This window comes from Hypomesus nipponensis, chromosome 10 (genome assembly GCF_054491055.1).
Source record: "Hypomesus nipponensis isolate SF chromosome 10, ASM5449105v1, whole genome shotgun sequence".
Taxonomy (NCBI): Eukaryota; Metazoa; Chordata; class Actinopteri; order Osmeriformes; family Osmeridae; genus Hypomesus; species Hypomesus nipponensis.
In genome coordinates, this window is record NC_140370.1 from 8,254,503 (window position 1) to 8,278,433 (window position 23,931).

Consider the following 23,931-nt stretch of genomic DNA (forward strand, 5'->3'; position numbering starts at 1 on the left):
TCTCAATCCAACAAGTATAACCAAGTATAACCTTGCCACATACACGCACAAAGATGTACGTCACCGCACACACCCTAAACTGAACGCTCGCTCACAAACACAAACCTCCCCAATCCTCTTTCCTCAGAATAGTAATGATAGGCTGTCCTTGACTCTCTCGCTGACCTGGCCTATCTTCACTAGCGGATTGATTCAGACTACAGTTAGTGGATTCCCGTCATGTAATGCGTGCTGGAAATACAGTTCCTTTGTACTGCTGTCTGAAAAACTGTCAAAATGCTTTTTTCATTTCATAACATTCCAACCGTCTCCTTGGTTCGTCCTCAGTCTACTGGACACGCCAAACTACCCCATTACACACTTGACAGCAAAGGCCTGGACGGATAAGAAGTCATTTACATATTGTATATATTTACATTTTGAATGTTGCCATGTTTTTAGATGAACAGTATCCATTAACATCCATGTACAAATACCAAAAAAACATTGCGCGAGAATCAATAGATGCTACATGTAGATGTTCTTAAAAATGGGCAGAGCCTTTATTCGTGGAATTCGTCAAAACATCATTAAAACTATGTACATAAATGAGATTTGCTAAATCTTTCGTTTCAAAGGTCACTGTTGGTATTGCGTACTGCCTCTCCACAAACATTCAAGTCATTCGGCTAAAGTTAGGCCATAAACAGTTGCATTTAAAGAGAGGCAGTGAATAGATCAACATAGAGGGCCCTATCCACCTTAATTGGTGTCTAGGAATTCCCATTCCTTGTTGACAGGAAGTATGTGCTGACGAGGGAGTGACATCAGTAGTAGTCCTCCAGTTCCTGTTTGTCTCCCTGGTTCTGAATCTGCTGCTGCTTCCTGTACAGATCAGCAATCTGGAGGAGAGAGAAACATGTGAGAGGAACATGGGATACCCCAGCTCTGGGGGGGGGGGGGGATTTAGGGCGGGAACTCACCTGAGCTCCGGAGGTTGCGTCCTCAGGCTTCTTGTCCTCCCGGACCCTGAGGAACCGTGGGAACCTCAGGGAGATGCCTTTCTCTGGGTCCACCTGAGGGACATCACAAGGTCAGACTGGACCAGGAGAACACACTGCTGGGAGACCTTCCCAGGGGCTCTTCAATCAGAACCATTAGGCTTTCCTCTAAACGACTCTTGTTTAGTGGCAAAGACGATCTGTTAGTAGACAATGTTGGGAAAGCTGTGTGCCGTTCAAGCCAACCTCTCTGCTCGCAGGGTGAATAAAACACACTGACAAAGTAGTCACAAAACGCAGTCTATCCTACGGGCACAATTTAATGGGCTTGATTTACAACTTCAAATCAAATTTATGGTTTCTAGAATATGATCTTTTGCTATCATCTTAAATGAGCCCATTCATTAGGAGTTAGTCACACACACACACACACACACACACACACACACACACACACACACACACACACACACACACACACACACACACACACACACACACACACACACACACACACACACACACACACACACACACACACACACACACTCCCCCATGTGCTCAGTAGCAGTGAAGAGAGCACAGGGGAGGGACTCACCAATCCCATGCCGGCCTTGTATACCGGTGAGAGTGACAGGTCCGCACACTTCACCTCCCACACCTGCACCGCGTCCAGCCACACGTCAGGCTCTGTTGATTGGTCCAGACGGTAATAAGCGCGGGGTTTGGGGAGGATGTGCTCCTGGGAAAGGGAACGATGCGATTCGTCAAGCGGTTCAGGTCAAAACCCACAGCGGGCAGGCAAATGGGCGAGAACGTTTGGGCTTCTGCTCAAAAGGAAAACACCAGAAGCGTCCAAAACCGTCTTTGTACCTTTAAGAATTTGTAATGTTGCTCCAAATCTTCATCCTTGAAACCTGTCCCAATCTGACATGAAAAAAAGAGACGGAAGAAAGAGATATAATTCCCTTATGGTGAAATGGGACTTTTATTGTGGCGGAACAGAATTATAGAGAATTGAGGCGAAATCCCCCCGTGCTAAAAAGCCTTTATCCTGTTTAGCCTAAAGCGGTGTGTCACCCTGTTAGACAGACATGCAGACTGTGATAGAGATGCACAGCCCCGTCACAGAGAGCCCCACAAACAGCCTCTCTTCGTCCTCCACACCTCCCACACACTCCAACACCTGTCTGCTCACGCTCACACCACACACATCCATGTGCACAACCACACTCATGTCCTCCTCGTCCTACACGTGTCCTCATGGGGTCCAACCCCTTAAAAAACAAACACAACAGCGCAAACACACACACACACACACACACAGATGGCGTTGTGTTGGAGCCAGTCACACACACCTTGCAGACAGACTGGAACTCCTCGTTGTCCTCGTCGTAGCAGGCCAGCAGGAAGCCTCCGTAGGAGCCCGCCCTCTTGCCCTTCCCCAGGTAGGCCCCCACCACACACAGGTCCATCGTGTCCCCAACACCCTCCAGGTAGTCCTTCTTCAGCTGGGGGAGGGGGGGGAGACTGTGGGTATGGTGTGTGTGTGTGTGTGTGCTGTATGTACTCACTCTAGATGCGTCTGTAGTGTCGTGGGAAATCGTTAGATTTTGGGGCCTAAAATGTCTGACTACTATCTGCGCGGTTAATAATACACTCTGCACAGTTAATAAACTCCACTCTAAACTGGTTTTAACCTAGAACAGGAGAAAGTATGATGGGGAATTGGTTTGGCCAACTTAGGATGGGAAAAGAATGTGTATTCTGAGCAATGTTGGGGGGAACGCGTTACTGTAATCAGATTACATTTGTCTGTAACACAGTAATGTAATGCATTACTGTTGATAACTTCAGTAATCGTATTACAGTTCTTGCATTACTTGCATTACTGCGATCTGCATATCGGGAGGAGAAAAAAATGAATCAAACTTCCCTTTACAGTACATGTGTTTGCGTAACAGTCGTCACTTGACTTAGCCCCAGGGTTCAGGAGGCAAAACAAGAATGGAAAAGCCGCTTAGGACGTCTTTTAAAGGAATGGAGGTATGCACATTACTGTGTATTAGTTGCGCAAAAGTACAAAAAAGTTACTGTACAATGTAGCCTACATTGTGCCCACGCCAAAAACACTCTCCATCGCCGCAAACACAACCTTTAATCTGTCAAAGCATCTTCAACGGCAACATGCTAACTCAGACTAGTAGCTAAAGATCCCCGGACCCTGAGTGACACTGACACCTTTTAGGTTGATGTTCACAACTTTCTTGTCAGCTTTGTCATATTAAAAAGCATAAAAGAGAGATCTGTCTTCATTATAATAAGAATTTGAATTGATTTGGGCATATATATGATACATATATTGTTATTTGGCAAGTGAATCTCGGGTGAGTTTTACGGAGTAATCCAAAAGTAATGTAACTAGTAGTGTAACTAGTTCCTTTCAGCAGTGAGTAATCTAGTAAAGCAAAGCATTACTTAGAAAAGTTACTTGTAATGTGTAATCTATTACATTTTTTGAGTAACTACCCCAACACTGATCCTGAGTGGGATAGGCTGTTGTTGCACGCCAGTGAATGGTAGACTGGATCATTTGGATAGGCCCCGTCAGATAGGGGAGGGGGTCCAGACAGCTTGCAGCTGGTTGAGGATGTGAAGCGAGGCCATGAAAGGAGGAGAGAAAAGTTGTCGATACTTAAGGAGCCAGGGGTTACGTAGGCTGGTACAGTTGTGATCAGGCAGGGCCGGGGATTGGGCCTCATATTTGTCCAGTAAATGGGAGTGCTTTTTGAACCTCGGGTGTATGCTGCATGTGCCTGGCTGAATAAACCACCAAGCCACGATGCCTGAAAGATATTCTGTCTCAGTCTCTATTTTTGAGAATCCTTCTGAAGAGAACAGTCTCTTTTCCACCACAGTAGAAATGTGCATATGCCCGTTTGTGAGTGTGGCTTGTGTCCACGGTGTGTGTGTGTGTGATCTGTTCTGCATCAGTGCACAGCTACCTTGAGCCAGTTGTGGGAGCGCTTGGCAATTTCATAGGTGGCATCTTTCTCCAAGGTCTTCACCATGAGCCCCTCACAGGAGTCTGACACACACACACACACACACACACACAGAGACACACCCACACACAGAGACACACAGACACACACCCTTATAAAACGAATGCATGAGCAGACTTGAGCTGCTGTAACAAAACGTAAGATGAATCTCTCCCACACCCACCCACCTCGGACAGACTGCTCCAGGAATTCGGCAATGACGTCCGTGTTGTCCGAGTCGAGGGCTTTGGCGAACACAAATTCTCCCTCCCGCTCCTCGAAGCTCTCTTTGAGAAGAGCTCTGCGTTTGGAGAGGGGCTGTCTGACAAGAGACTAACACACACATTCACACACACACACACACACACGTACATTCACACACACACGTCAGTCAGTCAGTCAGTATTAGCATGAGTGAAATTATAATACACATTACAATAATAGGCTTATCACCGCTTGCAGTGTTTCCAGTCATTACCACAGAGAAACACAATCTCACACACACACACTTGAAATGAGAATGAGCCTTAAATCAACGTCTAGCCATGGCCCCGGGCGTTCTCACATCATTATTCTAGACAGTCACACACACACACACACAATTACAAAGGCCATTTAATCACAAGTCATCACCCAGTATCATCATGGTACTAACCTCTCCATTAAGAAACAGCAGGTCGAAGGCATACACACACACTTGAACTTTGATCTCTGAGGCATCCACGTCCTGTGAAAGAAACACACACACATCACCCTCTGTGCTTGTGTGGGGCGCAGGTGTGTGAACAGGCTCAGGAGGGTCTCCCCCCCCCCCCCCCCCACTGGGACAGAGAGCTGGTCCCAGCTACCCCAGACAGACAGACGCTACACAGCACAGCACTCAGGAAAATGCATTATATATATTATATTATACACTGCTACTTCTCTCATCCCTCTCTCTCTACTTCTCTCATCCCTCTCTCTCTACATCTCTCATCCCTCTCTCTCTACTTCTCTCATCCCTCTCTCTCTACTTCTCTCATCCCTCTCTCTCTACTTCTCTCATCCCTCTCTCTCTACTTCTCTCATCCCTCTCTCTCTACTTCTCTCATCCCTCTCTCTCTACTTCTCTCATCCCTCTCTCTCTACTTCTCTCATCCCTCTCTCTCTACATCTCTCATCCCTCTCTCTCTACATCTCTCATCCCTCTCTCTCTACTTCTCTCATCCCTCTCTCTCTACATCTCTCATCCCTCTCTCTCTACTTCTCTCATCCCTCTCTCTCTACTTCTCTCATCCCTCTCTCTCTACTTCTCTCATCCCTCTCTCTCTACTTCTCTCATCCCTCTCTCTACATCTCTCATCCCTCTCTCATCCCTCTCTCTCTACTTCTCTCATCCCTCTCTCTCTACATCTCTCATCCCTCTCTCTCTACATCTCTCATCCCTCTCTCTCTACATCTCTCATCCCTCTCTCTCTACTTCTCTCATCCCTCTCTCTCTACTTCTCTCATCCCTCTCTCTCTACTTCTCTCATCCCTCTCTCTCTACATCTCTCATCCCTCTCTCTCTACATCTCTCATCCCTCTCTCTCTACATCTCTCATCCCTCTCTCTCTACTTCTCTCATCCCTCTCTCTCTACATCTCTCATCCCTCTCTCTCTACTTCTCTCATCCCTCTCTCTCTACATCTCTCATCCCTCTCTCTCTACTTCTCTCATCCCTCTCTCTCTACATCTCTCATCCCTCTCTCTCTACATCTCTCATCCCTCTCTCTCTACTTCTCTCATCCCTCTCTCTCTACATCTCTCATCCCTCTCTCTCTACTTCTCTCATCCCTCTCTCTCTACATCTCTCATCCCTCTCTCTCTACTTCTCTCATCCCTCTCTCTCTGCTTCTCTCATCCCTCTCGCCTCCTTGTTCCTTGCTCCCACTTTCCTTCTTCCTGGAGTCTCCTCCTCGGTCGCCCCTCCAGCCCTCCCCCCCCCTCCCCCCCATAGTCTCTCCTCCTCCCCCCTCAGTCTGTCCTCCGTCCTCCAGCCCCCCCTCTCACCTTCCTCTTCCTGGTGGTGAGGACCTGGAAGGGCTGGATCTGCTTCTTCTCTCGGTCCCAGGCCACTGCCTCCGAGTCCAGCACACAGGAGACCACGGAGGGCTTCTTCATCTGGGTGGGGGTGGGAGTAATGGTCCAGCAAATCGAGAAGAACACAAAACAGTTAAAAAACTAGAGAACGAGGGAGCGAGGGAGGGAAACTCAGAAGAGAGATTAAATGAGTTATTCATGCAGGCAGAATGTAGGCCTACATCTAAGGCCCTGCTGCTAAGTGGGTCTGTGCTGCAGCCAGAGTGTGCTCCAGTGAGCACCTCCGGGGGAGGGGGGGGGGGTGCGTCACCTGGGGAATACGGGCGATGATATCAGGGTATTTGCTGGTGTTGTCCTCCTGGTTGCGACTGAAGATGCGGACCTCCCCGCTCTCCAGGATGTGGATCTGGGAAAGACCAGCGCCTGTCAGTGGACGCTCCCCAAAAACCATGGCAACGCACTCCAATCAGGAGCCGACTGTATTGTCACCTTCTCTAAGCCGGCGGCGGATGTCAGGGGGTGTACATTATGCATGCAGAGATGGTATGTCAGTGGTTGTCGGGAACTATGCGAAGTACTGATATTAAAGAGGGCCAGGTCTTCGTGGAGACCTGGCTGGCTGGAGAGAGAGCGGTGAGACAGAGGCTCCCCCTGGTGGTGAAGGAGGGTAGTGTACATTGCAGTGCTGCGATGAGAGTCAATAGAGGACGTCATCTTGCTCTCTCGTCTAAGCGAGCACTTGGAAAAGCTCTTACAGCTTAGAGGCCTGGGGCACAACTACACCACTGTGTGCACGCACACACACACACACACCATTATACACTTCTCCCTGGAGGGCTTGCATACAAAGGCATTGTTTGCATGTTTAACCAGCTAGCATATTGAGAAATACACACAAATATATCACGCGTGCCAGTTACTCCTCCCAAACACACACACACACCTGTGCTCGTTCTCCGTCGTACTTGTACTCGCAGGTGAAGGCAGCTTCATCAAACCTCTTCATCACCTCTCCTACACCTTTGGTGGGGTGGGCTAGCATAGGTCTCAATGGGACCCCTGAATATGGAAGTGCATGTTACATTTACTAACATAAGCAATATGTAGGCTACTTGTTCAATGTTTCATAAGTCGATACCAGATATCTGCCATCCATACAAAAGGTCCTAAAGCATGTATTTGAATTGACTAGTTACCCAAAATGTAACAATAATGCTGCATTTGGTCATTTTACTCATTGAATATACTGTAAGTCAAAGAATATGCATATGGAAAATGTGTGTGTGCATGAACAATATTAGCAGACAAGACTACTCTGAATGAATGTGGTTTCTGATCCGTACCTGGGGTGAGTTTGCAGTGATTGGGCAGCTGGTCAATCCCCTCCTCCAGCAGGACCGGGATGATGACGTCATAGTTGGGCATCTCGCTGGATGAGGACAGAGAGAGACGTGTGAGCCTGGGGGAGCAGGGCTGCATGGGGCAGCAGGGCTGCATGGGGAGCAGGGCTGCATGGGGCAGCAGGGCAGCATGGGGCAGCAGGGCTGCATGGGGCAGCAGGGCTGCAGGGGGAGCAGGGCTGCATGGGGAGCAGGGCTGCATGGGGAGCAGGGCTGCATGGGGCAGCAGGGCTGCAGGGGGAGCAGGGCTGCATGGGGCAGCAGGGCTGCAGGGGGAGCAGGGCTGCATGGGGAGCAGGGCTGCATGGGGAGCAGGGCTGCAGAGGGAGCAGGGCTGCATGGGGAGCAGGGCTGCATGGGGAGCAGGGCTGCATGGGGCAGCAGGGCTGCATGGGGGAGCAGGGCTGTATGGGGCAGCAGGGCTGCATGGGGGAGCAGGGCTGCAGGGGGAGCAGGGCTGCATGGGGGAGCAGGGCTGCAGGGGGAGCAGGGCTGCAGGGGGAGCAGGGCTGCATGGGGGAGTGTGTGCAGGACGTGGTGTCAGGGGGTGGAGTACCAGTAAGTCTGTTTGAGGATCAGAGCCTTCTCCTCCATCCAGGCCTTCCTGCTCTCTGCGCTCATCCCCTTCCCCGCGTCCGTCACCTTCGGAGGGAAGTCTGGGGGGGAAACGCAAAACAAAAACGCACTCGCAACGTTATAACAACCCAGAGTGCCGGCGTTCCCCAGGTTGGTGGGTTAGGTTTGGGTTAGGGTTAGGCCTAAGGAGGCAGGGATTGTCCCACCTTGTCCGGGTGGAGTCAGACACACGGCCTGACTCAGCGCCGCCAGGACGCTCTGCTCGGCCAGGCCGATCCGCAGCTTTCCCGCCAGCGACCTGTCAATCAACCAGACGGAGACGTGAGGGGTTGCTGTGGCGACCGGCAGCATTCCAGCTGGATTGGCCAGACCGAGAGGCAGGTCAGGTGGGGTGTTGAGGTGGTTTCATGTTAGAGCAGTTAAGGGCATCGTACCTGACAATGTATCTGGCTTCGGAGAAACGGCAAGCTACAAAGAGCCCTTTGATGATGTCGATTTTCTTATTCATGGCCTGAGGGGGGGAACGGAAAAATTGGGATTCAGATGGAGAAAAGGTTGAGAAGAGATATCACAATAGAAAAGAGGTCAAGAGCAACCATAGGACTGAGAGGAGCTGCTGGAATCTAATGACTAATTAAAAAGGAGCAAAGTCAAGTCTTTATTAGCAGACAGACTTTCAGAAGCGGAAAATATCGCTGCCATACTTTTCAAGCATACTTTTCAAACATGCTTTTAACCCTTCAGTCAGAGGGACGCCAGGCTGAGTGGAAATCGTTTGCCCTCTCTCTCTCTCGTCTAATGAGAATGTTTGTGTAGAGACTCACCGAGTTTCCGCTCATGTTGGCAATTTCTTTCAATTTGCCAAATACGCCCCCTGCCGTCAGATTGGCGGGTTGGAACATTATGCGTTGGTTGCTACGGGAACTCTCCGCCACCAAACCTAGATCCCCTTTCTCCTGAGCCTCTGCCTTGATTTTGTCCAACTGTCGCCCTGGCAACAGGAAAAACAGTAAATATGTACTGGCTGAGAAATGGAAAAGAGAATTAACAATTATGTGTTTGTGTGTACCTCTCTACCCTTTTGTGGACCCGTCACATACGAAATGCAAATGCTGCTTCTGTGCGCTGTACCTAGTGTGTGTGTGCGTGTGTGTGGGTGTGTGTGTGGACACACCAATATGAGCCTGTGGGATGCTCTCCTACCGGTTGCTTGGGCAACAGCCTTCATCAGCACCGTCTCCCCCACCCCCAGCTCCAAGCCCAGGTACGCAGGCCCCAGCTGATTCAGACACAGGTACACACAGCACAGCAGGTCAGCTGTAGGGACACACACACACACACAGGTTGACACAGACTCATCCACGCACAAGCCGTCACCGCGAACACAGACGGGATTTCAAAGCAGACATGCACCATCTGCCAGGTTTGGCACGACGTTTAAAAATAACCCCCCTTCGGAGCGGTTTGGGAAGAGGCGTACCAGGGGAGAGCAGCAGCACAGAGCGCAGGAGGTTCGACAGCGTCTCGATGTTCCTCAGCCTGACCACAGAGAACACACAGGAGATGCCCCGTTAGAACCAGCTTCTCAAAAGTTACAGAGGAGGTGTGGATAAAGATAGTCGCAACAAACCTGCCAGAGTCTTCCTCGATCTTCTCAAAGGTGCGGGCCACGGCCAAGTAAGGGACCCTGGGGGGGGGGGGGGAGACGGGGAGAGTTTCAACCCAGGGGAGATGACCTGGGGTGGGAGACTTGAGACACTTTTCCCTGACTTCTTCCTCACTCGTCTATTTCTCTGACATCGACTCTCTGTCACACCCTCTCTCTGTCACAGACAAACATAGACTCACACCCTCTCTCTGTCACACCCACACAAACATAGACTCACACCCTCTCTCTGTCACACACATCGAGCACAGCAGGTAGGGTCTTACTTCTGGCCCCGCCCCCAGCAGGCGTGGTCCACAGGGTGGTAGTTGGGTCTGGTCGGGTCATAGTCTGACTGGCCCTGAGCCTCTGTCTTCACACTAGAAGGAGGGGGAGGGGGTCAACAAGGGCATGGAGTCAGGATACAGACATCCAGATACAGACTGAGACACAGACATACACATACAGACTGATACACAGACATCCAGATACAGACATAGCTACAGACTGAGACACAGACAAGCAGCCTTTTACCCTTTCTTGTCTTTGCTGACCTCAGCGGCCTCATCCTTCTTCTCCACGCTAGGCTTTTTCTCCACCTCGCTTTTCACCTCTGCTTTCTCGATCTTCACTGCTGCTTTCCTGGGAGCTTAGAGAGGTTAGAGAGGCACATAGGCAAGATGTGTAAGAGTAAGAAGCTTTTCATTTTGGCATTATACTTGACCAAAAAAGCCACTGTATCAAACTGAACGCATTACATTTTGGATCAACATGGCATAATGCCATTTATGACAATGCGTTGTCACCAGAACAGTATAGTTTCCTCCCAACAGTGGGCTGAAAAAGCAAGAAAAAAAAAAAAAAAAAGAAGAAGAGTTTAAACTCACTGAAGAAACTGCTGATAGGCGCTTTAGCAGCTGGCTCCTTCACCAGCTGCTTATCTCTCTCCTCTTTAGCATGCTTCTCCTCCACCACCACCTCCTCCTCCTTTGCCCGACGCTTGGGGCTGCTGTTCTTTTCAAGTGTCTTCCCTTCAACCCCGTCAGCCTCGACTTCCTCCACCCTGTCCCCCTTGTCCTCCGCCTTCTCCCGCCCGCCTGGTGTGTTCTCTACGTCCGACACCTTCGTCTCGGGTTTGCCCTTTTCAGCCTCCGACGCGTTCCCCCTCTCATCCTCCGTGCCTTCCTCCATGGCCTCTCCCTCATCCTCTGCGGAGACAAAGAAAAGGAGGGATGAGACAATGGAGAGAAAATATGATGGCAAACCCCGGTGTTCAGCCAACTCCCCCGGCCTACCTGGGCCATCCTCTCCTTTGTCTACCCTGGCTCTTTTCTTCTTCTGTTGTTGCTGTTCCCGTTTCTCCTCGTCCGGCTCTCCTTCTTCCTTCTCTTTGTCACTGCCACTGTCGAGCTTCCTCTTTGGAAACTGCTTCCTGGCTGCAGGAGGGAGAGAAAGAGACAGAAAGTGTGTGTGCGTGTGTGTGAGAGAGAGAGAGAGTAAGAGAGAGATACTTACATTGAAAACACTCAATAAGAGTTCACTGACAGGCGGAACATGCAGAACATACAAAGCAACAGGATTTTATCAAAAACGTCCATGTTAGAGGTCCTTGGCTGGTATACAACTGTTAGTAATGAGTAGCTGGAACTGGTTAATCGCTGGATCATACATGGTATAACCAGATGCGTATGGTAAACTGTGTACATCCCTTGGCCACTGACCTGTCCTGCGTTTAGGGATCCCTGTAGGAGAGATGGAGCTGGGGGTGTCTGGTGTTCCAGAGGGGGCAGGGGTTCCAGGGGTGGCTGGAGTTACCGGTGTTACTGGAGTGGCTGGAGGGGAGAGAGGAGTTGGGACCGCCTTGAATACCTTCTCCTTTGTAGAAAGACAAGGAACAAGCGAGATTAAGATACTGATGCATATTCCTATCTAAATGGGGTATTTAATTTAGAAACAAACAGTTCAAATGCTGATTTTATTCTTCCTTGTGGGACGATAATGAGATGTGCTACCTTTTCCTCTTTGGGTTTGTCCCCTTTTCCCTGGTTGGCTGCTGGTGCTTTGACAGTTGAGGTCTCCTCCTCATCACTGTCTAAGATCTGCCGGCTGCGCTTGTGAACTTTCTTGATAGGTGAATCAGATTCATTTTGGAGCCCATTCTGGACTTTAAGAGGACTTTTGACTTGTCTAGACAGGATACGTTAAAAAAGGCCAATTCAATCATCAAAGTGGTAAAACGATTTATGTTTGACAGTTATACATGATGTATGTATGAGGTGTTTGAATTGCTCGAAATAATGTAGATAGATAGTTAAAGCCAAAATCCTCCTCGCTATTATGCAACTTACTCTTTCACTGGTCCATCAGTCTTAGTGCTCTGCTTCCCCTTGCCTGCTTTGGGCTGGAAGAACGATCTGGGGGAGAAGGCATTGGAAGACTCAGGAAAAAAAGGGCTATAGCCTTGCTAACTAGCAAATACCTAAAAGTGTACACAACTACCCATCTATCTCATTTTGCCTACACACTTAATAACTAGCTGACTAATGCTGACACTGCCAGGTAGCCTACATAGAAAACACATTCCTTCATGTCGCTGGAAAGAATATATTGTCATTATTACCTTTACTGTAACTAGCCAGTACTGATTATACCATGGGAAAGTGATTACTGTACACACACACACACAGGCATTTGTTATTGCATTTTGCTAGCTAGCTCGGTCGTAATGTTGTTAGCTCTACCATCTCTATGGCTTGGCAGACAATAATGCTCAGACTCTAGCTTGAACTGTATGTCACTGCTACTTACGCAATGCTTCGTTGCATGTTGTTTTCCTGAAGCTCGTCGTGGTCAATTATTTTGCAGTAACTTATGTCAATTATCGGCGCCAGACCAAATTTCAACAAAACATGCACAAATATCCCGCGCTACGAAGTGCTCATCTGAATAATCTGATATTCGGCGCCAAACTGACATCCGTGTTTTTCCGAAAATTTCATTTGTTGTGTGATGAGTTACATTTTCAGAATCTACTGCCCCCTTTTGGACCGGAGGTCACACTTTGCCATAAACTGGTGCTGATGCTAGAAAAAAGGTTGTGCTGATGAATGAGCAGCTCAGCTCACATGCTGTTTCTGCTGTCTTGGCTGTTTTACAAGTATGTGTTTCATAATTAACTATCGCTAATGAAATGTGAAAAAATATTGCAATTACACAGAAAGTTGAGCATGGGATATTTATTATCATACAAGTAAGTGCATGTAAATTGATATTGTATGAATAGAACTAATATCAATCCGGCGCCTTTTCTTCATTATTTGAAGTGCATACACAAAACAATTAAGCTTGTAGTGACCAAACAATGCAATATTTAAGCCTTCAGATTTTTCTTTAGTACAACCACTCAGACAATTATAATATACTATGTTCCAAGTAGAACCACACCACAAACTACTTCCAATACTGTAGCTATTACCAGAGGCATATGACATTTTAATGTTCAGTTCTCACGAGTCACTTATTCTACAATATTTCAGTCTTTCCTCTGCATGCTTTACTTCCAGCGCCTTTCTCCTTCCCTCCAACAAACAAACTTCTGTTTACATTGTTGAAGCTCCACTCTATTCCAGTCTTGATTGGCCAGCTATTTTGATTGACATGGAGGGGAGCAGTGGCTGGGGGGTGACCTGATATCTCCCTTATGTTAGTACCAGGAGGAGGCGGGACTGATAGGAAGGGGAAGTGTCCTGGTAGAGGATGTGACTGTGGAAATGGGATTGGTTTTGGGAGGCAGTATGGCAGCAGGAGAGGGTGGGGAAGTGGCTGGATAGCTGTCAATCAAAAGACACACAAACATACACAAAAACACAAAACAGTTGTTAGTTTCATGGCTATATATCGATCAAGCTTAGGGTTGGACCGAAAGTTTAATCTCACCATAGTGTTAGGGTTAGGGTCTTTGACATTAGACTGACAACTTTCAGTCGGATACGAGAGTAGCAGTGATGTGGTCACACATTATAAACGACGATGATACGATAAAAGAGTATTGATAATGAACATAGTCATGGTAGAGCTACAGTTATGTTCACAATCATGGGGATGGGGGGGGCTCTCACCTCTGTCCATCGCAGGGCCTCCCCCTCCACACAGAGGGACCCCGCCCTTGGAGGGAAACAGGGGGAACGGGAGAGGGTCTCTCTGGACCAGCTGGAGTCAAGCAAAGGATGGCAACCAAGGAGATGACGGCATTTAATAGTGATTACCGTTTTGATTCATGATGATGAATGCTTAAAGCTTGAAAAAAAAACGATTTATTTTGTGCATGATTTCATTATGATGCTAAAACTGTCGAGTCTTCTCAACTCAATATAATACTGACCTGCTGGCAAGGCGGGTATCCTGGGTAGTTAACCAGAATCAGTTTGCTGAAGTTGAACTTGTAGGTGAATCTCTTTCCTTTGGTCTTATGGAGGATCCTTTTATTGTAGTAGTATCTGAAGGACAAAAGGTTTATGATTTCGAAGCACGCTAGTATGCATGTCATGTTGTCCATGCCCTGTAGTGTGTCTGTGTGTTTCCCCATGCCTTGTTGTACCTCAGTGCCCTGCTCAGTTTGTCATAGTTCATGTGAGGTTTGCCCTTCCTTTCCCCCCACAGTCGGGCCAGTTTCTCCGGGTCACGGATGACAAACTCGCCCCACTCCCCGCCCCATCCGATGGCCCCGCCCTCGCCCCTCCCCAGGAGCTCAAGCAGGAAGTGCCACAGCTGCACCTGCCTGGAGCCTGGGGACCACGCGGGCTTGTACGCCCAATCAGGGAACAGCACTGCTGGGGAGACAGTTGGGTAGGATCAGGGAACAGATAGGGGAAGGTGGTTGTAGATACAGCTAAAGACGCGAGCGAGAAAACATACTTACTTCTGCTCCAATATGGGGATGAGAGGGATCCCGTCGAAGAGTTACAGTTACACTGCATCTGAAACATGTCATCGTTTGATCAGTAAAAATATACATTGTAATAAAATTGAAATTGTATCACATTTCTCAGCAGTGCTTAAAACTTTTATAACATCTTATACATTCACTATAGATGACAAAGTGGTTGAGAATAATTTTGCAACATTCATACGAAATATAGATGTTTTCGAATTGCTAATAACCCCCCTAAAAATATAATTCTGCATTAGGTGATTTGTTTTACTTAATCTACATTTTTCTGTGAAAACAAAGGCAAGATAACGTTTTTCTTTCTCCTTTATTAATATAATCAAAACTTCCTTTAGGCCTGTAGCGTATTTATCTTTGTTGCAAACCAAAAAGGACTTCAATCACAATTCATAACCCACAATTAAAAATGTTCATCATCAAAGCTGTGATAAAACATACACTTGATAATTGGACTAATTCGAACATAACCTCCACATTTGTCTTAATTATATAAACCATATAAACAATAAACCCGTAAATATTTAAACATATAAAATGAGTTTCAAGGATGCATCTCAGCAAAAGATACAGTTGGTATGCAGTACTCCCATTAGTGTGGAAAAAAAATTGTTTTGGTCTTTGCGTAGCATAGACTTCTACAACTGTAAACGAGAACATGTTATTGTTACCTCTGTTGCCACTGTAGTTCTGCAAAGCTGAAGCTGTGGCTTCCTCGAGTGCCCCACAACGATCAGTTTGTCTGTTAGTCCTCCTGAAGTCTGAGAAGGATGAGGGACAGCCTGTTAGAATCAAGCTTAGACCCCCATCCCATCCACCTTTCTCTCTTATCCCCCTCCCTACCTTACCCTGCTTCTCTCTCCTTCTCTCACTCCCTCTCTCTCCTTTTCCTACATCTCCTTTTCCAAGACCTAGATCTGAAAGTAGGTATGTAATCTGTAAACAATTACAAACAATTACAGGATTTGTTTGAGTGAAAATATGGAGAAAAAAAACGGATAACAACTTTGAAGACGACAACAACATACAACAAAGTACAGCAGAACATGATAAACACTTCCTCACCTGCTGGTCACACTTCTTTGACATGTTCTTTTGTGAAGGTCAACAAGTCAGCGTACAATTGCAGTGAACAAGCTGCTACAAGGGAGACACACATTTGTTACATTGACACTCTAAATTACAAAATACATAGCTGTGACAATCACCTTTACAGAAACACTTCCAGAAGATTACATTCAGTTAATTCACAGTGCAGAAATGGTCATTTTCTATCAGAAAAGAATGGGACAAAATGAGTGTAAACTCTTTTTCATTCTCTGTCTCTCTCGCCCCCACCCACGCTCTGTGCCCTCAGAAGTGATAACTGACACCGGAGGCTTTTAATTCCAGTGTAAATACAAATACTCCTCCAGACAGCCATCAATTATGCATGCTGCTAATTGAGTTAAATGTTGTGCTTTTTGCAGTGCAGGGATCTTGGGTCACGTGCAGATAACCTGAAAGCAGACACACACATGCAGGTGTTTGCCCACACAAACACACACACACATATAGCTATTGTAGACAGATACAAGGGCCATGTACAGGTTTAAAAAATAAATTGGATTGAAGTTTATGCTTCAGCTTGAGGGTTTGTTCAGAGATGTTTCTGTATGGGGTGATATATCCTTGGTTGTTATTTCCTACTGTGTAAATACACTGTGCCTTTGTGAGATGTTGGACCCATCCTAGCCAGCCAGAGAGAACAACACACACAAATGGCCCAACAAATGGAAATCCGTTTCCACAAAACATCTAACCCTTCTCCAACAGCATTATCTCCACCATGACAAAGCAATGTAAAGGAAAGTTTGTGCGTACTCTGGATGTGTGTGTGTGAAGGGGGTAAATCTGGATTAGGCTTCTAAAAGGACTGTTTGTTTTACAGAAACTGATGACCCACATGCTTAATCTGGCTTCTTAGCCACTGTTCAATCTCTTTACCCTTCTCCCCATCTTCTCATCCCCTCCCTTCATCCTCTCATCCTCTGTCTCCACTTCTTCTGCCCCACACCATCATTTATTTTTCTACGCAGGAAAAAGAGGCTTACGTGACACAATATGATTCATGTCTGAATGCATGATGCTGGATGAGGTGTGTGCATGCTTATCACAGGAGGATCATAATTGGTGTGTTAGACAGGATAATGTTATTGAGTCAAAAGAGGGCGACGCTCTGGGTCTTACGGGTCAAATCCAGTTATAAATAAGAGGGATGAAGGCGGTGTGTTTTGTCAAGGCCCAGTTTGCAATGACACAGAGTTTAATAGGAATCCTTTCCCTCGGCGGGTAAGTGCCTGAGACAGAGACTGTGTGTGTGTGTTAAAAGGACCAGATTAATGCCCAGCTATATTTCGTAAAGGGGCCAGCGAGCTAACACTAATGCCCTCTGAGCTAAAGCCACTTAAACCTAGAAGGTTACAGAAGCAATTGTCTTTCCTCTCCTTTTCCCTCTAGTCGTCCGGGGTTTGTTTCTTTTTTCTTTTTTGCTGACTCTGCTCTCCCTGCTCCCCCCGTTCTCTCTCGGGGGAGCTGTGGTTTTTGAAAGGTTTCTCAATGCTCCTAATCCTTCCATCTCTTTGTGTCAAGGAAAAAATATATCCGCGTGAAACTCAAGAGGCCAAATGGAGCCAAGTGGTCTGTGTGTGTGTGTCTCTGAAGGAGGTCATAGTGGGGGAAAAAGAACTCAAAAATGTATACTTTAACTTTATTCTTCCTGAATAAACAGATGAAGCCCATGTTCACATCATCATACATCATGTCTTTATTCGAGTGTAAACAAACTCTGTTCAGAGAATCAGCCAGGTGTTTCGATTGTTGGCATTAACATGATCAATAATGTACAGTCATGGATAAAACATGATCATCATTGTAATAAATAACATTTTCAAAAGAACTGTCGCTGTCTGCTACTGCCGTCCTGTCAAGCAGGTCGACCTTCTCATATAGCAGTATGTGTAGAGCATGATGATCCGTAGCGGTGTGTGTGTGTAATGTCATCATTAGCGTTGAATGACATTTATTGTAACATGGCTGAAATGTGTTCAGATAGTAAAGTGTGTGTGTGTGTGTATGTGTATGCGCGCATGTGTTGGTTGTAGGTTATGATTTGGATGATCTCTCATCCAAAGGCTAGATAGGTTAGTATTAATAAACTCATTAAGCCAGGTCACAAAAATAACCCTTTTCAGCCACCAACATAAACAAATAGTTTCTCCAGGAATCCCATAGTGTTAAGCACCACAGTGCAAAATATCTGTTTAGGGTGCTTAACGCACCTTACACAGACCACAAATATATTTACAATTAAACAGAAAGCCATAAAAAACTATTACCACATTCAGAACCACTGACAAGTTACTGGTTGTTTGGTTAGTGTTTTAATATGCGTGTGCTGTGTAAGCCTTCGCTCCTGACGCTCTCTCTCTGCTGCCATGGTCCAAACTGCCATCTTTTTCTCCTTCCTCTGCAACTGTTCCTTGACCCCCCCTTCAAAATGACACTCCAGCAAGGTCATAGAGTGCTGGAGTTTTCTTCTATAGTTCATCCACAAGAAAAGATCTTCTGACCTCAACCACACAGACAGTAGTTTCACTTCATGTTAATTAGTGTACAGTATTGTAGACCTACAAGTCAAACATTTCTCACATGGGGGGGGAGGGGGGGAGGGGGTATTTCCAGGAACAACACTTGAATCAAGTGAAATCCCCAAGAGTACGAACACAATATCAAAACGATTTCAGACTGCCAAAAGGCTCCTTTCACAAACTTATAATCCAGTTTTTGGTATGTTGAAGTGAGTGTTTTGTTGTGTGTGTGGCAATGAGAATGTTAAAATATGATCTTGTTACTCTCTTTTTTAAGGCTTCCAAGCTGCTTTGGATCAAAGATAGTCCCACAGATATGCAGCATCAACACAATTTAAAAACAGACTGACTAGTTTCACTTTGAAGACACCCTACTGTATAGGCCCTAGTTGAGGTTCAGCCAAACAGGGGAAGGCTGCGTTCATCATTTCACAATGGCCAAGTTTTTAGTTTGATCTGACTTCAGTTCATAATGCTCACCAAAATATATCTATTTTTGGTTATGTCAAAATGCCCGGATAAAATTAATTTAAAATCAGGATTAGGACTATGTCAACTGTTAAGACTTACATAACGAGCCATGCCCTAATGCGGTTTTGACATGGCTAGGTCTGAGCCACAATGAAAGCAAAGGGGAAACATTACTTAAAAATGTTAAATGAACTCCCTCTGGCCAGAAGATATATATATATATATATATATATATATATACACACATAAACACACACATACACACACACACACACATCTCCACCCCAGTTTAGAAACACACTGAACAATAGCTAAAAGAGAAAAAGGAGGGAAAAGGAAAAGGAGAACTTGGGATTTTCAGCTAAATAAATATTCTTTTTTTTCTTTCTTTTATCTGAAAAGACGTCTCTCCTCCTTCCTCTCCTCCTTCATCTCGGGTCCTGTGTGTGTGTGTGTGTGTGTATGTGTGTGCGTTGGGAGGGCGGTCTATGTGAAGTTCTGCAGGGGCTCACTAACACGCATGCAGGCCCAGTAGAAAGCCCGGCCTAGGGTGAGCAGAACCAGCAAGACCAGGACAGCCCATGAGGCATAGATACCCTTGTAGTCCTGGGCCTGGAGCCATGTGCCGGCCTGAAGAGAAAGACATAAAAAGACCCAAAATTAGAATGTGTAAAAAGTCACATGTAAGAGTATCCTGCTATGGTTACTGCTGCACTTGGTCGCCTCCTAGTGCCATTGCTGAGGTACATGCAAATGTAAAAACAAACATTTTTAAATAAATATTCACACCAACTTCTTGATTTAAAAACATGTCAAATAATTGTTCATCTTTCAGTTTATAGTGTACTCACTATCAGCCCAGCAGTAGAGATGCTGAAGAGCAAGCAGAGTAGAAAACACCACAAGCTCCGCCTCCGGGGATACCTTTGACCAATAGAAGATCTTGGTGGTGGTGTGTGTGTGTGTGTGTGTGTGTGTGTGTGGGGGGTTGGGGGGTAAGATAAGGGGAAGAGATAGTTGTTGTTTAAAACATGGAACGGACACAAGCTGTTGTGTAAGCACTCCAGGCTGAGCTGAGATTGTGGCTGCTGCATGCAGGAGTTAAGGAGCTTACCCCCTGAACAGGGAGCAAGCTCAAGGTATGGGAAGCTAACACAAAGCGAGAGTTCAAAGAATTGCCTTGCGGGCACTCAAACTGACATCTTTGCGGAGAGAGGGTCTAGACCTCATCATTTTCCTTACAAATGTGCGAAAACCACTTTGATGGGCCACTCAACTTGATATTGACAGTGAGCTACTGGGGGAAGACAGATAACTGTAGAGGCAGTCAACACAAACCTAAAGATACTTACACTTTCCTGCAGTGAGGGCACCTGGCCAGTGTCCTGTCAGTAAATTCTGTCCACTGAAACAATGAAAAGGACTTCTGGTGAAAAAATGACATACCTAGTACTGATGGAAGGTTTTCCAACAACATACACTAGCTGGACAGACAAAATACTTCCAGGCTCACCAATTTTTCAACATCATTAAAACTGCCTTTCCAAAAGCTTACTGCAGGACATATAAATGTATACAACTTAAAGTGATGAGGCAAAATACAAATTGGAAGTGCTCAATCTGTATTACAAACATACAAACTACTGGGGCATGGTACTCAAGAGAGATCTTAGTCATCCAGTGGTTATACATTGGTACTGGGACATTGGTAGATTCATCTTACGTACACAATATATTTGTATGTGTGTAGATAGGTCCTACCAGGAAAGTGTTGCTGCAGTGTCCACAAGAGACCCTGGCTCCAGCAGGCTGGGGGTCTGGACTAGCTGGCCCAGGGTGGACTGGACCCAGGTTGATTATCCTCTTACTGAGAGGGAAAGACACACTTCAGTCACAATTCTTTAGTTTACAATACAGTGGGTGACACACAGAATAACTCACTGATTCCCAAACAGCAGCAACTTAAGTAGGGAGGACACCATGTGAACTGCACGCAATATATTTTACTCCGATTTCTTTTTTTTTATCCTTACAATAAGGTCTCAGAAAGGTCCAAGTAAGGCCACTTTTGATGACATCCAGAGAATGGCGGGGGAAACAGCACACATCCAGACAAGTTCATTCTATTTCTTTACATATGTTGTGTAAAGCACTGCTGTTGTGGCCGTCAGTGGCTGTAATTACACCATCACATCCACATGGTGACTCAGAGCTGCAATTTGTCTGAGCCGTATCCAGCCTCAGGGCAGAATCTGCTCTGAGGAATCCTACCTCGGGCCAGATCATCATCTCCTCTGAACCATAGCGCTTCTACATCTGTCCTCCCCCATGCCTTCACTCCCCTTCTTCCTCATTTCAGTTTCTGCCTTGTCACTCTCTTTCCAGCCTCCTCTCACACTGTAAATACACACCTCCCTTACCGACACTCAACTTTCTCTCTCTCCCTCCCTCTCTCGCTCCCTCTCTCCTTTCCTCTCACCAGTATGGCCGGGGACAGGCGATCCTCTGGGAGGTGACTTTGCAGATGAGCAGGCAGTTGCAGGGGCAGCGGACGTACTTCTTGCCGGCTGGAGCATTCTTTATTGGCTGTAGGGGGAGCCAAAGGAAACAACACAAAGTGTGTTTAAGACAAAGTGTGTAAAAGTATTTACTTTGATAATTCAATCCAACAAGTCCACTATTTACCCATTACCTATTTACCGCCCCCCCCCCCCCCAAAAAAAAAAAAAATCCACAAATATCCAAGATCATGTTTGACAGGGAACTGTGAGCACTCACAGGAATTATGTTTTGCATTCTAACATTTAGTACCATTAAAGACCAAATAAGAAACTGTGTTGTCTCTTCTGTCAAAACAAGACAAGACATGGCAGTGCGTCATGAACGCCGGTCCAGGTGGGTCTCACCAGGCGTCTGCTGCTCAGTAATTAGGAAGCAACACCATGACAATAAATAATTCATGTTGACATTGCTTTTTCTCCCTACCCTCTATCAGTTACAACGTTTCAATATTTCTCGGATCATAATGATCAAAAGACATACTGATTATTGATATGAGCATATCTGTGCAACATGTAATACACTTACCCGTTCTCTATACATAATAGAGAACAACCCTGGACAACAAATAGAGGACTAAGGACTAAATATTCAAAGTTACAGACCTTATCTGATGATCTTTTCTCAGTTAAAAGAAGGAGGTAAATGACAGTAAAATAAGATGTTGTTGAGTGTGATGTTCTAGCCATTATGCCCACAGCATTAATAAGGGTATTTGTTTTGATTGTGTCAATGATACCAGTGTGCAACAGCCGAGGAAGACACACACCAAATAAACATTTTCACAGGAACATTTATAAAAAATTACACATTGAAGGAATTACAATTTCTGACACGGTTTGTCTCGGCAAGCACAAACGTCTAGTTAATTAATAAATACAATTAACTATTTGCCGATCACGACCCATCCAGGAAAAGTTACATTAAGAGTGTCTGGCACCTTCCATTTCATGAATCATCCGGGAGTGACCACTCCTAAGTCATTGAATAAGCAACCACGCTCTGCACCAACACAAATTTGAACAGCAAACACAAAGCACAATGACAAAGGCTACTTTTTGCGCAACCACAGTATTTGAACAGTACAGGACAATGTGATTGGAACACCTGTGTCCCTAAGCGAACAGGTGAGTGAGTGAAGTGCATGGGACCCACCGTAGCCTCGTTGCAGATCCCACACTTGACCACATGCTGGTGGGTCTTGCCCTCTACTGAGATAAGGCTTTGGCATACTCTGCAACTGATGACAGGAGCGCTGCCGCTCTCAGGGGAGGTGAGGGGGGAGTACGGAGGGGGGTCCTCCCCCAGGAGCACAGAGGGCTGGGTGGGACTGGGGAATGGGGGGAAGCCTAGGGAGAACAAGGGGAGAGAGAGAGAGAGAGACCAAGACAGAGAATAAGGTGGTGGATGGCAATTAAGTGTACAATACATCAGTCTGTATTAGTGACACGAGTTGTGGAATAAAGGCTTAAAAAGGCACACACAAAAAAACCTCCTTTGAATTAGGATTAACAAAACAATGAGATTAGGAATTGAGGGCTATAAAAAGGGCTTTGTAAACAGACGGCAGGAATGTATGACCGAGATTACTTGGGTGTGCAAGCTTTGTATTATACGACCTGACCTTATACATGCATGAGATGCAGGCATTTGATTGATGCATTAAGCAAGCCCAGCTAGGCCTACTACTGTGGCATTGGAATCTTAATGTTACAAAGTTGTTGCTATATTTGGACACAACAGTCACTACATTCTGGCGTTTATCTCCTGTAACTATAAGCATGCGGATGGCCATTCCAAGGCCGATCAAATCAGATGTTTTGCTGAATGGGGTGGCTAGGCTTCTGGCTAACAGACGTAGCGTGACGCTGTCTACAGCCAGCAGGTGGGAAGATGACAAATTAATCTCCCTAACACAATGTTTGAGTTGAATATCACAAATGCAGCGAAGAGCATCATGTAGAATTGGTAATATACAAAAACATGCGAGCTATTTTAGATTTGGCTAATAGGCGGGCATGATGCTGGCATCAGACAATTTCCAGTTAGCTAGCTACAGTACCAGTGCTGGGCTGACTTCAGTGAGCTTGCTAGGTACTGTAACAGTGCAGTACTTGGTGTAGCTAGCAACCATGAATTTCCCCTTGAGCATCCCCCAGTGCATACTACGAGTGCATCTACTATAACGATATATTTTAGTGTACGCTTTAAGTATTCGACAGCCAGACATCCACAATAAATGTTTTACATTCTTCTAGCTTGCTATCATCACACAAGGCCAATTCTTTGTCAGCTAGCTTGCGAAGTAGCTATCTATCTATCTAGACTACTGTAATAGCTAACATTAGCTTGTCGCTAACCTATGCTAGCCCTATGGATACTCACTTGGTGGTTTATCTGGCAAACCATAAGGAGGTGCACCAGGAGACACTCCACCGTTACCGCTGCCAGGAGCACCATCTCCAAGATCTGACAGTAACGGGGACCTCTCGCCGTCCGCCATACCGTAAGCAAGGCGCGAGGGAGTTGGACCGTGCAATGTACTGTTATGGAGTCCGCTGTGTATTGTTGTGTCGGAAACGCATGCGTCACATGATCATTCGATGCTGCGGTAATCCACG

General features: G+C 46.2%; 3 protein-coding genes across 4 annotated transcripts; all 3 read right to left on the reverse strand.

Moving 5' to 3' along the window:
* Positions 1–518: 518 nt before the first annotated feature.
* On the reverse strand, positions 519–12,696 carry lig1 (ligase I, DNA, ATP-dependent). 2 transcript variants are annotated; one of them, XM_084708290.1, is made up of 27 exons: positions 12,515–12,696; positions 12,055–12,120; positions 11,719–11,893; positions 11,428–11,581; positions 11,002–11,142; positions 10,594–10,914; positions 10,241–10,355; positions 9,994–10,086; positions 9,692–9,748; positions 9,542–9,600; positions 9,265–9,378; positions 8,886–9,052; positions 8,496–8,572; positions 8,268–8,359; positions 8,042–8,141; positions 7,429–7,514; positions 7,029–7,144; positions 6,396–6,491; positions 6,056–6,166; positions 4,680–4,751; positions 4,213–4,357; positions 3,986–4,068; positions 2,339–2,491; positions 1,854–1,907; positions 1,579–1,722; positions 963–1,055; positions 519–881 (listed from the first exon to the last, which is right to left on the reverse strand). In XM_084708290.1, exons 1-27 carry the CDS (start codon positions 12,529–12,531, stop codon positions 807–809), a joined length of 2,976 nt encoding a protein of 991 aa, XP_084564416.1. In that variant the 5' UTR covers positions 12,532–12,696; the 3' UTR covers positions 519–806. The 2 variants fall into 2 exon arrangements, with proteins under 2 accessions (XP_084564416.1, XP_084564417.1); XM_084708291.1 differs by lacking the exons at positions 519–881; positions 963–1,055; positions 1,579–1,722; positions 1,854–1,907; positions 2,339–2,491 and adding an exon at positions 3,573–3,620.
* Positions 12,697–13,144: 448 nt separating this feature from the next.
* Positions 13,145–14,682, reverse strand: LOC146271490 (ETS translocation variant 3-like protein). The gene is made up of 5 exons (XM_084706594.1): positions 14,625–14,682; positions 14,304–14,535; positions 14,088–14,202; positions 13,825–13,915; positions 13,145–13,536 (listed from the first exon to the last, which is right to left on the reverse strand). The coding sequence occupies exons 1-5, from the start codon at positions 14,680–14,682 to the stop codon at positions 13,229–13,231; spliced, it is 804 nt and encodes a 267-aa protein (XP_084562720.1). The 3' UTR covers positions 13,145–13,228.
* A 2,751-nt stretch (positions 14,683–17,433) lies between these two features.
* pip4p1a (phosphatidylinositol-4,5-bisphosphate 4-phosphatase 1a) lies at positions 17,434–23,864 on the reverse strand. Its single transcript, XM_084708541.1, has 7 exons — positions 23,696–23,864; positions 22,466–22,659; positions 21,231–21,337; positions 20,513–20,618; positions 20,104–20,156; positions 19,603–19,693; positions 17,434–19,381 (listed from the first exon to the last, which is right to left on the reverse strand). Exons 1-7 carry the CDS (start codon positions 23,811–23,813, stop codon positions 19,238–19,240), a joined length of 813 nt encoding a protein of 270 aa, XP_084564667.1. The 5' UTR covers positions 23,814–23,864; the 3' UTR covers positions 17,434–19,237.
* Between the last annotated feature and the right edge of the window lie 67 nt (positions 23,865–23,931).